Source organism: Numida meleagris, chromosome 5, assembly GCF_002078875.1.
Source record: "Numida meleagris isolate 19003 breed g44 Domestic line chromosome 5, NumMel1.0, whole genome shotgun sequence".
NCBI classification, from domain to species: Eukaryota; Metazoa; Chordata; class Aves; order Galliformes; family Numididae; genus Numida; species Numida meleagris.
Window position 1 is genome coordinate 52,438,021 of NC_034413.1, and position 15,761 is coordinate 52,453,781.

The 15,761-nt window shown below is 36.0% G+C and overlaps 1 protein-coding gene across 16 annotated transcripts in view; it reads right to left on the reverse strand.

The window, feature by feature from the left end:
* Positions 1-15,761, reverse strand: part of MYO3B (myosin IIIB) — a 231,995-nt gene that overhangs the window by 140,562 nt on the left and 75,672 nt on the right. For 15 of the 16 annotated variants that reach the window (XR_002439454.1, XR_002439455.1, XR_002439456.1 and 12 more), the window contains 2 exons: positions 3,271-3,426; positions 1,442-1,519 (listed from right to left, as the gene is read on the reverse strand). Coding sequence is in view for 13 of the 16 variants with exons in the window: in XM_021399366.1 (XP_021255041.1) it covers positions 1,442-1,519; positions 3,271-3,426 (234 nt within the window). In the remaining 3 variants the exon portion in view is untranslated. The remainder of the gene's footprint in view (positions 1-1,441; positions 1,520-3,270; positions 3,427-15,761) is intronic. The other variant, XM_021399374.1, reaches the window with a different exon arrangement.

The window sequence follows — 15,761 nt, forward strand, 5'->3', positions numbered from 1 at the left end:
ATCAAAAGATACAGAGCACTCTGATGTTGGAATACTTTCATGTGAGACAAAATCCAGACACCTCCTGATCAGTTGTCATCACTGCTGACCCCCTGACTTCCCTCACAGCAGAAGTGCTGTTAACATCAGCATCCTGATGATTTTCTAGTTTCTGGAAATTTTCAGTGTGCACTCTGCAAGCTCTATGGCTGTATAAATGGAAGAAAATATTCTTTAACTCATCTTTTAAGTAACTGATCCGTAGTGTTGCTACACTTCTAAAAAAGGCATCTACTCTTCTTTATCTCTCAGCGCCAGGGAATTAATGCACATTTTACTGAACCTGCCATGGGCACACCAATAAATAGAAGAAGAGTGTGCACATATACCCAGTGGTATAATACCACTGCACATACATCCAGTGGTTTTACTCAGCCTGGGTTTTAAATGGCCTTTTTACTATGAAGTGGTGATTATACACTCAGATCACTTCTACAGATCACCAGAAATGATTGTCAGTAAACTTTTTTTAAAGTACCACCTGGTCATGTGTTCTTCTGCATGTCAGGTTCTGCACTGAAAATTGTTTTAGAAAGGCATTACAGAATTTTTTAAGGCTTTTCACTGATACCATTTTTCCTAGAGGATAAATCTTTCTATTACAGAGCCAAGATCTTTACTTTTATAAGACGACTGTGTGTATGCTTCTGGGGAAAATTATAATTAGATGGTGGTTGATTCTCTTGTAACAATCTTTTGTTTATAGTCCAACATTAACTGGCTGGTAGCAAGTACCTATTTAAAATTTAGAACTTTCCTACTTTCGGGAATATAAAACTGCTATTTTCAGACTTGCAGTTGAGTGTAGGGCTTTACAACAGGAATGTTCAGCAACAAAGCAGCTAGCATTACAGAAGTCCAACACTTGTTAATATCAGACACAGTTTTCAGATGCTTCTAGTCTTCCAAATCCTAATTATTTACAATTTATTCATTATTTACTAAATTGCTCCTTAGAAGACAGAAGAAAGTGTTGATTTTTACCTTTGGAAATGTTTTGAGATTCTGCAAAACAGCTAATGCCTCACTTTTTGGAACACAGACTTGGTCTTCTGCATGGATACGCTTTTGCAGTCTTATTAAATTTTGCCCCAGTTTGATCAAGTCACAAATAGTGGGAAAAATGAGTTCTTCATCATTCTGAACAATATGTTATATATTTCAATGCTGGAGCTCACTAAATTTTTGTCCTCATTGAGCCTGCTCTCTGTCTTGATCAAAGTGGGCCAGTACTTCAAAGAACAAGCAAGGAGCTAGCAGTAGAGCCGTAGTATAAAGCTACAGTGATCCAAAAAAAAATCAGAAAGACATTCTGTTTTCTCTTAATGGGGAAGACTAAGAGAGCTGGGACTTCTCAGCCTAAGGAAGGATAACTGGGAACTTCATTAATTAATACAAATACCTGAAGGGAGAGTGGAAAGAAGATGGAGCCAGACTCTTTTCAGTAGTGCCCAGTGGCAGGGCAAGGGGCAATGAAAACCTGAAACACAAGAGGGTCCAGGTGAACATCATGAAGCACTGCTCTACTATTCGGATAACTAAGCACTGGCACAGGCTTCCCAGAGAAGTTGTGCAGTCTGTGTTTTTGGGGATCTTCAAAAACAGTCTGGATACAATGCTGGGCACCCTGTCTGTGTGTCCCTGCTTGAGCAGGGATTGAATCCAGAGGTTCCTTCCAACTTTAACAGTTCTGTGATTCTATAATTCATTAATAATAGTTCTACAATATATTGGCTTCAACGTGAAGGTAAAAGATTTTTCTAGCAGTGTGATCTTGCATCTCCCTCTTACTAATCACTGGGAGAGGCAGATGGAATCTAATTCAGAGGCATGGTGAAAAGCAAAACAAAAAAACAGGAAAGAACATGATGGGGACAAAGAGAATGCTGAGAGTAGGGCTTTAAGAGTACAGGAGAAACTATAACAGAGCTCATAAAGGTAAACTCCTCACTTTCATAGAGATGAGAAAGAACAAGTGGTCTGTGAGCTACATGATTAGTTTATGGACAGTCTTGAGAAATAAATGCTGGCTGGGTCTTGACTCTTTCTCATCCCACATTGTGGAGCCAGATACCAGAGTAATTTGTCAGAATACATTTCTGAGTTCCTTATAGCATAAGGATTGTTACACACTGTATCTTTTATTTGGTCAACAGCTGGGAAAACTCCAGTACCTGCTGTGTCATCCAACCCACAGCTGCAAGTAACCTATCTGTGAGGTGTTACATGGGGAAGACCTGCTCAGGGGAAAAGACGCAGCAGGAACACCCTTACACAGGCTCTGATACACTTTTTTGAGGGGGACGAGGAACAGAAGTCAGCTTCACCTTGAAACTGTACTTACAGCTATTCCGTTATTTTAACTTGCACGTTTTTGTTTGTGCTTTCAGCATTTAAACAACAGAGTCTAATCACATATAAGTATATACAAGTTTATGACTCATGAATCATGACATTTAATTTTCTTCATTAACATTAGTACATGTTTGTTTATAGTAATGGGCCAGAGCTTATCTCATGGTAGGCAAATTTCATATTGCAGAATGATTGCTGAGCTTGGGAAGGTGTGCTCGTTTGCATTTAATTCCTTTTTGAAACAGTGAAATTCTGCCACCCTCTGGACAACAACTAAACTAAGACATATATTATCAGCCTCAAAAGTAAAAAAGCAAACAAATAAAAAATAAACACAAACAAAAAAATGCCATATTCATTGTTTTTTAACATACTTAAATTAATTACTAGGCTGAATGAAAAATAGCAGTTATTATTAAACTACAAACAAAATAATTATTTTAAGTACTGAATAACCTACTTACTATTAGGACCTAATCAAAAGGAAATCCATTCTTAACCTTTTCTAACAGCAACTTCATTGTTCACTGCTGTATTTCTAAAGAATCTGCTTCCAAAATACAGCACGTTTCTTCATGCCAACAGGTACTTCCATAGACCAGAACATTCTAGAATTTCTAGCGTCTCTGAGATTAAGGCAGGAGCAAACACATACAAAGTAAGAGTTCAGGAGGAGAAAGAAGGTTAAAAAGAATTTGTATTTTTAGTTTAGTTTGTTGCTTTAAAAACTATCAATGTGAAAGCATATTTCTTGTATTCACATGGCATGCCTCACCTATTTTTAATGATACTGTTAGTTGATGCATTAATATGATAATTTGAAAAAGTATGTGTCTGTTTGGGAAGGAAGACTGCTGCATATATGTTGTACAGTACCTTGTTTTGGCTACGGAGCCTAGCCGCTGCTGTTCCTGGATAAGCTCAGCCAGCTGTTTTTGCAGAGACATATCTTTACCATGCGCTTGTTTAATAAATGGATGCTCCAATAGGTGGGTGACTGTAGGACGTTTCTCGAAATCCTTAATAAGACACCTGTGACAGAAAAATAGTGGTCTCATGCAATGATGTTATTTCATTACTGCGTGATTTGAGTTGGCTTACAGTGTGGCTGTTATGGCACAGTTTTATTTTTGTTTTTCCACAAATCGGACCTCCTTGGTACACAGAGAGAATTTTCTTCTACATTTGAATAAAACTGACATTAATACTTAACTAAGCGAATTCATCCTACAACTATATTAGCTGTAAGGGTTATGAATTTTAGATTATTTTGGAAAACTGTAACTAGCTTACTAAGAAAAACTGACATTGTATCTTGTAATTGCCGTAGAGTTAATATACACCAAACATAAGCTAAGATGAATAGACAATATTTCATTCATTTTTATTTTCTACCTATTCTCCAATAAGAGTTCTACCTATTCTCCAATAAGAACTGCAGGACATAGCCTAATTAAACCAAAAGTGAAGCTTGCAATACATCACTAGTTCAAACAATTTGATAGAAGCTTTATTCTGTGTTTAAAATAAGCATTTCAGATAGAGCTTCTATACTGTGATGCTAAGTTTTTAGCATAAGAATCATAGAAAATTGAGCAAACCATCATAACTCAGACTGGAACAGAAATGAGTGAGTCAGACTTAAATGCTAGTCAGGGTACCAAAGTTCAGTCTGTGATAGAAACAGGTGATCAACTAATTAGTAAAGAGCTGTATCCTATTAGATTAGCATAAAGTGTCATGTTAATTCCTGTAATCAAGATTTAAAACTGAGGAGGTCACAATTAAACTAGCATTCTCTTCTGTACAATGAAGTTTAAATAATACAGTCCAAGCAGAAAAATGATCTAACAGGTTCAGATTGCTTTAAGGTATCCTCTAATTCTTCTTTATATTAAAGTTACATTCTGTTCATCTCAGTTACATAAAAAAACATTGATAGCAATTGAGAATGTGAAAAAAAACCTGCAACTCAATATGCATGTCTGACACAACAGCTACCGTTTCAGTGAATCGTAGTCCAAGATGGGTTTAATTGATGAGATGCATTCATGTTATATACTTCATGATTACATTTCATATTTGCGGCTATTAAGTGTCATATCTGAAGTGCTTCCTTATCGGGGTCGAATAAAACAAATAAAGATTATCTTTTCACTCTAAAATTCAATGAAACTTTAATGCCTTTTAGAACAACCGATACTCTAGCAGCATCAATGCAATTAAAAAAAACAATAATATCTAAAATATGCACATTAATTGATTTTAAATATTATCAAACACATTAGAAAATGAATAAAATTTAGCCTCACCTCAAATACTTTACTGAAGTCTAAGTCTAGTATGAAAATGATTCTGAAATGTCTTTAGACATACCTTCAATATTTTAGTTTCCTGAAAAACATTTTCTAAGTCTCTTCTTCCAACATCTAGTGCAGAAAGACAGTCTCTAAAATGTGCTGCCAGTTTAACTGTTTTGGTGGATTTTGCTGTCAGATAGAACGAAGGCCTCCTGATAGAAAGACTACCAACAAAACCTGCTTTATCTCCATCCTTCAGAGTACATGGCTATAAATACCATTTCTGTCCTCCCATGAACAAAGATCCATCATTACGCTTTAACAGGTTCAGACACCCCCCCACACATGCTCTTTTCCTGCTGTTATCCATGGTTTTTGAAAGTCAGTACACCCACACAGGCAATATAGTCCATGCCAATCCTGGCTAAATTTATGTGCTTCCTGTGAAAAATGAAAAAAGCATTTGAAAAGGATAATGTCATTAATCAGATAGGCAGAAGAAAAGAAAATACAAAACCATAGAAAAATCATGACTTAATGGCAAGTATTTGATATGCATTAGTCAGTCTGAAAAGCTCACGGACTCCTGATTTTTACTAAGAGTACCTAGAAATTCACATCATGTATGTTATAGTGCTAATCTATACATACTCCCGCTTCATTTGAATATATTTGAAATATTATAGTAATATAATTGAATCCAAGGGAAGACATGGCTGTAGTAACCTTTTAGATAGTAACAATATTTAAGATTAAGTGGAATCTCTTTAAGAAATTACACGGTTCCACACAGAACACCTTGCATTCACCAAAAGTGCTAATATAAAAATCTTCTACCCTGTGTTATGCAGTTATTACAATAACTTCTGCTCTGAGCTCTGGACCAATGTACCTCCAAAGATACCCTATGGACAAGATCTAGAAGTTGCAAGAGAGAATTTTTTCCGTACAGAAAGACCCTACATGAAATATCCAAATATCCAAGATACTGCATTCATTAAAGAAGTTTTTTCAAGAAGAAGGGAAACATTTTAGGGAAATAAGTTCTTAGCTTCTGCATTATGTGCCTGAAATCCTAGCTCTTTGGATCTGGCACATGTTTTTACTGAGTACAGTTAAGTTCTGACAGTGAGAAGGTCCTCAAGACTACATGAGGGATTGATTACCTTTGCTTCTGTTGCACATTCTTGCTATGCCCTTGTTGACTAGTTGCCTCACATGCATGCAGCCTTCTGCAACTATTTAAGTTTATATATTGTTTCATCTATATACAGCTTTAATTTTTTGGTAGTAGGATATTTTTGCAATCTGTGGCCATTTAGGAATTCACTTGAAACACAAGTGAAACTTCATTTATTTTTATTTATTAGATGACTAAGCTAGTAACACAAAAGGTACATCCCTGCAATTCTGTGATCAAAGTCTCCATTCCAAGCTCAGAGTATACTTTCTATTGTGCCAAGCTTGTGCCTTTATCAGAAAAAGTAGGCACTCTCAGATGGTCATTAGGATGTCACAACAAAACAAAGAGCTAGTAAATAACATCTAACTATTCTTGCACCAACACCTATGAGCTGGTGAAAAAGGGAACATCAGGCTCGCTGCAGGTATTCAGTAAGGGAGCGTCTACACTAGAAGCAATGTTGACACTACAGAAAACATAAATGCAGAATAGAATATTGACCATTACAATGTTAAAGCCTTCACGAAGATGACTTATTACAGAACTTTCTACATACCTGCACCCTGAAACATAACAATGTGAAAAAATTAATCACATGGGTACATGGGTGCTTGCATTCACAGTTGCCATAACTAATCATTACACTCAATCAAGAAACATATTCCACATAAAGTACAGAAAAAAGAAATCAAGAAGTAATATATAACTTTGAAATCTAGCACTATTAACACTTAAGAGGAAGAGTACAGTAACAAAGCAGCTTTTACAATGTCACTTACCAGAATGTATTATTATTTAGCGTGGCCAAAAGAAATTGTGGTGTGCATTGTGCATGTAAATATTAAGAAATTATATAACTGAAGGATTTGCTTCTGAGGAAAGGAGAAAAACTACAATATCTTCAGGTATTCATGTGAACATTCATTTAATACCAATTTTGAAAGTGCCTAAGCTAGTTCTCCAACATCAAACATGTTGCAATTATATATAAAACCAAAAAATGTGGTGCACCTGCAATTTAAGTCAATTTTTTTGGATCATGGAAATTATACATTATAACACTTACGTGGTAAGACTGCCTCACACGGAGCAAATTGACTAGAAAATTTGCTACAATATCAGTTTCACATGATGAAAATATGATCAGATGTGGTTCACAATTTTTTGGATCTAAAATAATGTGAAGCGTTAGTACAAAGAGATTGAAAAAGAAACAAACACTGTACATGTTGTTGGTCTTGATGAAAGTTAATTCATTACCTAATTTGAAATTCTAGTATCTTCCATCATGCTTTCTTAGCTGAAAATTAATTCTCAGAATTCATTAGTGTCACTACATTAAACATAGGTTGCAGCCATTTGCTGCAATCTCACAGCCAGGCTCCTAAGCACCATTTCCATTCTGCCACAATTACAGGCAAAGATGAAGCATTTATTAGCAAGGGATAAAAGCAGACTCCCATACATGCAGGCCTGTCTGAAACAGCCTCTAAAAATTCACTAGCTGCTCGCACTTGGATGATAACATGGTTAGAATTGCTATATCTCAACAATGTAAATTGCCATTTTGCAAGTAGCAAATCAGATGATTGAAAGGGGAGCAATTTTATCAGCATTCATGAGCTAATATTTACTAATGAATAAATGGAAAGAAATAGATTTCGTAAGAAATGCAACAGTGGTCTAAATCTCCTGCGTGCTTAGAAACAGAAAACAATTACTAATGTCATTCATTACTGCAGCCAAAGACAAGAAGAGCAGCAGCAGGGTTGTTTTTTTTTTTTTTAGAAATTCCTTTCAATCAGATACATTATGATACACTTGGCCACAAATCTTTTCTTTATAAATAAAGCAAGAAGCTACAGCTCTTATAGCTCAGTTACTTTATAATTGTTCTCTAGCATATTGCTTTCTTCAAGGTTTACATTTTAAAAATGCTACATTTTCTGATGATTTCTCAATTGCTAGCAGTGGGTTGCTGACACTTGTTTTGTCTCACAAGCCGAAGAGCCTACAAGACATCTAGTCACTGTTTATCATCTATGTGCACAGAAGGTGAATATGTTATTTGGAAGAAATGATGACTGCGTATCGTATTTGTATTAGACTGGGAACACACAGCCTCTGGGCAAAAGAGAGAAAGCCTCCAATCTGTTCAACAATTGGTTTGACAACCTTCTCTTTGCCACTCTTCTGGCCCCTGTCCCTCTCCACACTCCTCCCACTATCATTTGCTCCTCACATAGCTCTCTGCCAGTCTCCCCTGCCTTCCAAATGCTTCACTGCTTGCACAAGTACCTACTGCTCTCTTTGCTGCCTATCAGTGAGGAAGCTTTCAAAGGTCTTGAACAGGACTTCAGGTCTTCCTGAGGTGCTGAGATCCTCTCCTCTCAAATACAGATAAAATAGTTATCAGGTTTCCCCAGAGGTAGAGGTGGATTAGCTGGGAATCTAAAGAAAAGATTTCCCAGAGGAAAAAGCAGAATGAATTATGTCATATTTTTGTGATCCTCCCTCTTTGTGGGAAAAAGAAGGTTGCTAGGTTCTGAGATTTTAATTCTTTTTCCCCATGTTTTCCCATTAGAAGGTTGTTCCACAGTGAAAGATTAATGAAATCAAGAGCACAACCCTAATTGGGTTGCTGTCCTGCCTAGAAATGAGCAGACACTAAGTAAGAAACTTTCCAGTCTTTTCACTGTCCTAAATATGTTCCAAACCAAGCAACTTATATTAAAGAGGCAGAAATTTTTAACTTTCTTCCCTACGAATTCTTTTTCGTTGTTAATTTGTTGTTTAAAAAAAAAAATTTGGTTTGAAGAAGTTGCTCATTATGTGAATTGATCCTCAGTGAATACAAAGTGAAAAACAAATTTACTTTATCCTTTCAAAGATATTGTCTAATCACTGTTATGCCAAATTTCGGAAGTTGGGCTGAGGTGGGACAGCGGTTCTCGGCAGTGGCATTTCCAGTAGCAACAAGCAGGAAAGAAGTCTTATTCATTGACCACTTCAACCCTTTATGTTCAAGCTATGTATTTCTTTGCCTTTACACCATAAAAGGATAGCAAATGTGTCTTACACTGTGCATGGAAGACAAATGTGGTGCCAATACATACTGATTCCTTTCACACTACGGGACTTCCTAATTAAGTTTTATTATAAACAAGTTCAGTTGAACTGTATAAAAGAGAACATTTATAAAATGAATTCTAGTCAAAGTGGTTATTGTTAACATGGAGCTTTTCCCAGGACAGAATTTGGACAACTAAACCAAAGCTAAGTCAGTGGAGGAAATGACCAGAAGTGATTGCTGGTAAGGGCTTCTCCATGAACTCTAGTGGACAGAGTAAAACAAGACAAAAAAAACTATCATCAAAGCTTGCACATCTGTAGTAAGTACTGAATATCTAAGCAGAGAATAATGACAATTATTTGAGGATTACTGCTACCACTGTATTGATTACTGACTGCTATTAAATTACTACTTATATAGGTCATGTTATTTCTGTGGATTTACTGATGTGCGTGGGTTTGCTACCTGTTGTATGCAGCCTCCCTCCTAGAGAAAATGCATAGACATAAACATTGTGTTATGTCTGAACAATGATGCTCATGTAAAATTAAACAATGGCATGTTGGTGTGATAAAGCATGCTCTTATCTGTGTACACAACAGACCTCATTCTCCAGTACTATTTATCAAATTTTGTATTTATTCGGAATTCTAATGCCCTGAGCTATTTACTGTCATAACGACGAGCATTTAGGGATACTGTGGCATGCAGTCATTGCTACGATGGTAGTATTATATTTTAAATTAGTCTCCTTAGACATGCTTAATCCTCTCTAGGAAAGGAAACAAAAGAAGAGAACTCAAAACCTTAGCATCTCTAAAGAAAATAATAATCTTTATTGCATAAGAACTTTTCAGAACAAGCCAGTAACACCCTGAACAACCCGTCTGTTTTTAACTGACTAAAATGCTCTGCTCCTATCCAGCACACTGACTGTGCCTCCTATCTTTGTACCACATGTAGCTGTAGCAGACTCTGATCAGTCACATGCAGGAGAGAGGTGGAGGAGAGCACCCATCGCCTGTGTTCCATTCAGAATGACAAAGGGATGTGCCTGCTGCCCTGAAGCCTCCTAGGAATGGGCCTGCCCATCCCCTCCTGCTGCAGCTCACTTGTTTGCAAAATATGACCTAAAAACCTGTGACAGCTCTGCCAACAGCATTTCTGGTTTTGGTTCTAATTCAATGGGACACACAGGATACAAATAACCTTATCTTCAGAACTATATATAGCTGCTTCTCTGGAACAATGGAATGCTGGCTCTGAGGACACGTTATAAACTAAACAGATCTCCTCTCTTGAATGAGCATGCCATGATAAATTACAATGATTTTACTCTTTCTTCTGCTGCTAGGATGAAGGACAGAATTTATGACAATGTAGTCAATTATCACATGCATAACATAAATTCTGATGCTCAGAACATGTTTATATCTTTATTGATCTGCTTTTTGGTAGCAAATGTCATAAATAACTAACCTTACCTAGCAATGAGAGCAACACTTTAATACTGAAATGTCACCAGCACCTGTTTTCTAAACAAATCTTCTTTCCATTTCATTTTTAACATCAAGCACCATAGAGCGTAATTTAGAACACACACTTGGAACCTACGAAAGGTTCACTCAACTCTGAAATTGTAAAATCAGGAGTAGCGAATAGATTTCTCTCTCTTTTACAGATTCAAATACAACAACAGGTTTCCTGGCCTCCTTTGGGCTGAGTAGACACAGCAGTTCATTCTGGCTCATATAGGTGGTTCAGAAACAATGGGAAACCATGCAGTGGCACCTCTCTCAGCTCTTGGAACGGGTCAAACTTTGCTCTTGCTGAAACTTTACCAGAAACACCAGAAATTCCATCAGAACAATTCTAGCAAGCATATAAAAAATGTTCAAATGCATTTATTTACTGTACAGAGAAATCAGGGTTTTTCTAGCCTTTTACCAGGAATGAGTCTGCTCTATTTCTTTGGCCTGTCTTTGCACACCTGGGAACACAAAAAGCTTTTACAACTGAAGCTTTTTATTACAAACAGTACATTTTGCATTCTGTATCAAACATTCTCCCTTAGGTCAAATCTCTCTTTGTAATGACAGCATGCAGCTGATTTGAAGCAGCTGGAGTATACAGAAGCTAGAAGATATGGAAAGCATACTCAAGATGCTGACAAGCATATTTCTGTTACATCCCATATAATAGCAGAAAGAAGACGAGAACAGAGGCAAAGCATTCGGTGCATTCTTTCCTATTTCCCAGTAGATAAGGACAGTCACTACAATGGCAATCATAGATACACTATGTCAATCACAGAGGAGTTGAGAAAAGTGTTCTCACTTACACACCATTAAACTAACCACTTGATGCCCTCTTCTCCAAAGGTGGAAACTCCAAATGCGGCCACACTCTGATGTGCCTCCATATGAGCACATTTTTCTCCAGCTGTAGAACACGGAATTAAACTTTTGTCTTCATTACGCAAGTACAGATGAGAGGAATGAGGCATTACAACTCTACTGCTGCTTAATCAGTCCAGTGTGAAGGAACTATTATCAGTCAAACTGGGGATTATAATTCGTGGTTTTTTGCAAGTCAAATCCTTACTGCTTATCATGTTTCCACACTTCTGCCTTTCATAACATCAAAAACACATTCCAAACAAATCTAGATTGTCTAGAACATATGTGAAACTCTTTCTTTGACAACTAGACTAAGTTAACTGGAAGGGATAAGTTCACCCCTAAAAACAAACTACTACAAAATTAGCACAGACACATTCCACTTCTCTTCCTCACTGGAATCTGTCAAGAAGCAAAACTGGAGCAGTTATGTTTAAATTTGGGCTAAAAGTTCTAAATATTTTCAGAAGGGAGTATGGTAAAAAGTACCATTCAGAGGCAAAAAGAAATGGCAACACTTGTTATTTTTTTCATGATCATAGACAAATGACAACAACAGAGTAGTTGAAAAATCAGCTTCTACCAAAGAAGTGGACAGAAACTTCAAGATCATGGCAAGAGGGTACTGGATGCAAGCACAATCTTCACAGAAAAGCTAGACAAAAGGCTGTCAGATTAGACACTAAATGCAGATTTCTGAGATGTTGCTCAGCTATAAAGCACAAGCAGGATTCTGGTACTTAGGTACTCAAAGAAGGGAGTAAGGAAAGCTTCTCACCGTACAACTATTTCACATTTTCTTTGATTCTACAATCTGTTATGTAGCATACTATTTCTAAAATTGGTCCAATACCCAAAAGTATTGGAGTTCTTTTGTCAGGTTCTACAATTTAGCATTTCAAATTAATCTCTATATGGATTCTCGAAGTCTACAGTCATGAATAAAATGGAAAATTTACAGATTTGGTGACAACCTTACACATAGCAATCTGCATCTTTCTCTCATTTGCAAAGCTCTTGGTCTTTCTAACACTGTGAAATTAATGAATTATGTCAACCACATATCATGCTCTCAGTGACAGAAACAGTAAAATTGTCTTTATGTAACAGAAACAGAATGTCGCTAAACAACTGCTTAGACTGTGAAAAAAATTGATATGTATTCAGAGCACTTACAACCTATATAATCTGTATGATTTGTTAATTGAATTACTCTGATGTAAACTCAACAATATGAAATGCAGCTGGTAAAGCTTTTTAAAAATGAGTGCAAAAATTAAGATTATTGAGACTGAAAATTAAATTTGTATTGTATTTACAATATCCCTGCTGAAGTAAACTTTACTTTCTGATGATAAATGATGACCATAAATCCTGTAATTTCACACTGTGACTTTACTACTTCCTGAATTTCTTAATTCTTGAAGTCCTTCCAGTTCATGAAAGGCTAATTCAAAGAACCATAATAGCTCATCATTGTTTAAATAAATTTAAAAGGAGAACGGCTGTCTCTAGAGATAGTATTGCTCATTTTAATTAAGATTACCATTTTGTGATGTAATGTAAATAAAGGTTATCGTATCCTTCTGCTCCAAGACTACATTAACTCTTCTACCTATCCCTAGAGATCAGTCAAGATTTAAGCTGCCAAGAATATTATTTGTGGCATACAGGCTAATTTTAGTGACTTTTGAAAAATTCATTTTATCATATAGTCCATATTATTTCATGAATGAATTCTGAACCACTTTACATCTGAAATGGTGGTACACATTTTAATCTTGAGAGAGCTGTAATATCTACATTGTAGCTATCAAAAATTAACTTAACAAACATTTATAGACAGAATGTACTCTTCAAAACTAGTATTTTATTTGAACATAGAAATGAACAAAGGTAAAAGTCTACCATTTTGAGGAGCCAATCCTCCAGCAACTGATGTGGTTGTTTACTCAGCCTTATAGGAATGGTAATCTCTATTGATAAGTATTTAAAAATAAATAGATAATTAATTCTCTCACATTATAAGTGGAGCAGCCAAGCTCTTCATGGACAATTACATTAGTACAGATAAATAGGCATACATAGAACTTTAGACATGTTTAAACCTATGTAACGTGCTGCGTGTATCTCAGTAGATACCACATACAAATTGAGCTGCCAAATATGGCTTGGCTGGAGTTGTATCTTCTCTTTTTTTTTTAAAACGAAATATTAGCTACACACATTGCAGACCTCTTCTTGAGTCAAGCTCAACAATACTGGAAATAGAGAAATAAATTCACCAAGCTGTTAACTACCTTGGCCTGCTCTACATCCAGACTTTCTAAGTACGAATCTCAAATAGTTATGCTGCTGCAATACCATCTTTCTTGGAGGAGTAGAATCACAGCTAAAAATATAGAATTAACTTTTGAAAAAACAATATATTGTTTTAACAGCTTAAAGAGTTACCCATGAAAGTAAACAAACTTCAAACCCAGTCAAGTTGCAAAACACTCTAACACAGGAGAAAACATTTATAAGTAAAATGCCTCTTGACACAGTGAAAAACATTCTGGCATTTCAAGAAATGACAGCGGGGGAGGAGGTGGGGGGAAAGGTTACAATGACCAGGTTTGGCAATCTTGGCATAGATAAAATTATTGTGTCAATAGAACTGGAGTCAGAAATATGCTTATGGAACAGATGAATGCTTGTTTTTTGTCAGTACAAGGCCTGGCCCACAACTTGAACCAGATAAGCTTGTTATGCAAATGACATTAGCCATCAGGAAGGAGGTAGATAATGAAATTATTCTAAAGCTAACCGCTCATCACAAGGGTGACAGAAACATCAGGCAAGGTACCAACATATGGATAAAAGTATGGAATTTATACAATCATTGCTTTTAATTTATCATAACTAAGCTATCACAAGGCAGGCACCATTAAATATACAACTAATACACATATATGAGCCAATTATCAGTAACAGCTAAAAGATTTGCAGTTGTTTGACCCAATGTTTCATTATTTAATTTTTTTTCCTAGAAAACCTACTAGCATAAATCCAAGCCCCCATAAAAATATTTTGTAACCTCCACGACATAACAGCCTTAATAAAACATGCACAAGAATGGAACAATGTCATGGAGAATTCCCTTTCAGTGTTCTCTCATAGGCAGCTATAGAACTAACAAAATTATTACAGTTGCTGCATCTCTTCATGTTAAGAGACTGCATATCAGTATGCTTCCTTACTTCATTGTGTGTTAGCGTAAAAAATTAAAAGCAAGATCTGTAACCCTGCAGATGTTGCTAGTGCGAGGAAGTAATTAAGCAAAAGTAATTGAAAAACAAATTGATTAAAAATACACAGTGGGAAGATATCAAAAATTGAAAGGACAAGATTAAAAACAATGTATGTTGAACTAAAGGACTGAACAAATGTTAAATTTAATTTTTTATACTGTTCTCAGTCTCAGCAGAGACTTCTAAAAAGGAAGACCCACTGGTGCCAGAGTTCCCCAAAATGGAGGGAATGTTTTATGTCCATAAACACTGTAAAATGAATGGTTTTCTATAACAGAACGGAATTCATCCATAACACAGTGACTTTTGTAGTTAACCACTGATTCCGCCACAGATTACAGTGCACACTGATGAGTAAAAAAGGACATGCATTATGGAGAAACAGAACTTAATTCAATCTGCATTGAAGGGATGTACTTCTACTACTTACACTGGAATAGATCCTGAGTCACACTGCGGTAATGATAGTAACAGCTTTCTGCTGCAAGCCAAGCATTACATTTTGCCTAACCTTCCTGACCAATTTAAACATAAGCATGATAAATTGGAATATTTTTTAAAAATTGTTAATAAAAGTTGCATTAATCTTTCTATTCTTAACTCATTCTAAAATGGGAAGACACTGTCACAAAACTGACTGAAAAAGTTGTTAGGTACAGATATTGTACTACTCCACAAGCAACTGTAGATACACTGATACACAACAGATTAAAAATGGAAATCTACAGGTTTTCAAATCTATCTTGAAAAGTCAGTATCGGCGAGATGTGTTCGAAGTATTTAGTTATCTGAACAGTATAAACTCGCCAGTGTTTGACAATATTATATCCCATGTTATACAATTCAATCTTTATCAGGTCACAATTAAATCCTAACGAACCCTAAAAATCACTCATAAAAGTTGCTTTAAGATTTTGCTTTAAGAATATAATGCTAACAGCTACTAAATTGCAATTCCTTAGCTCACTGTCAAAAGACAAAAGACAAATCAAAATCTTATTTTAGTTCAATGACTATCACATCCAGTGTCATGGTTTTGTGATTTTCGGTTATTGGTATTCCACATCATAACATCATGTAGTGGACATACCTAGTTCTCAGAAGAGAAGGACTACTACA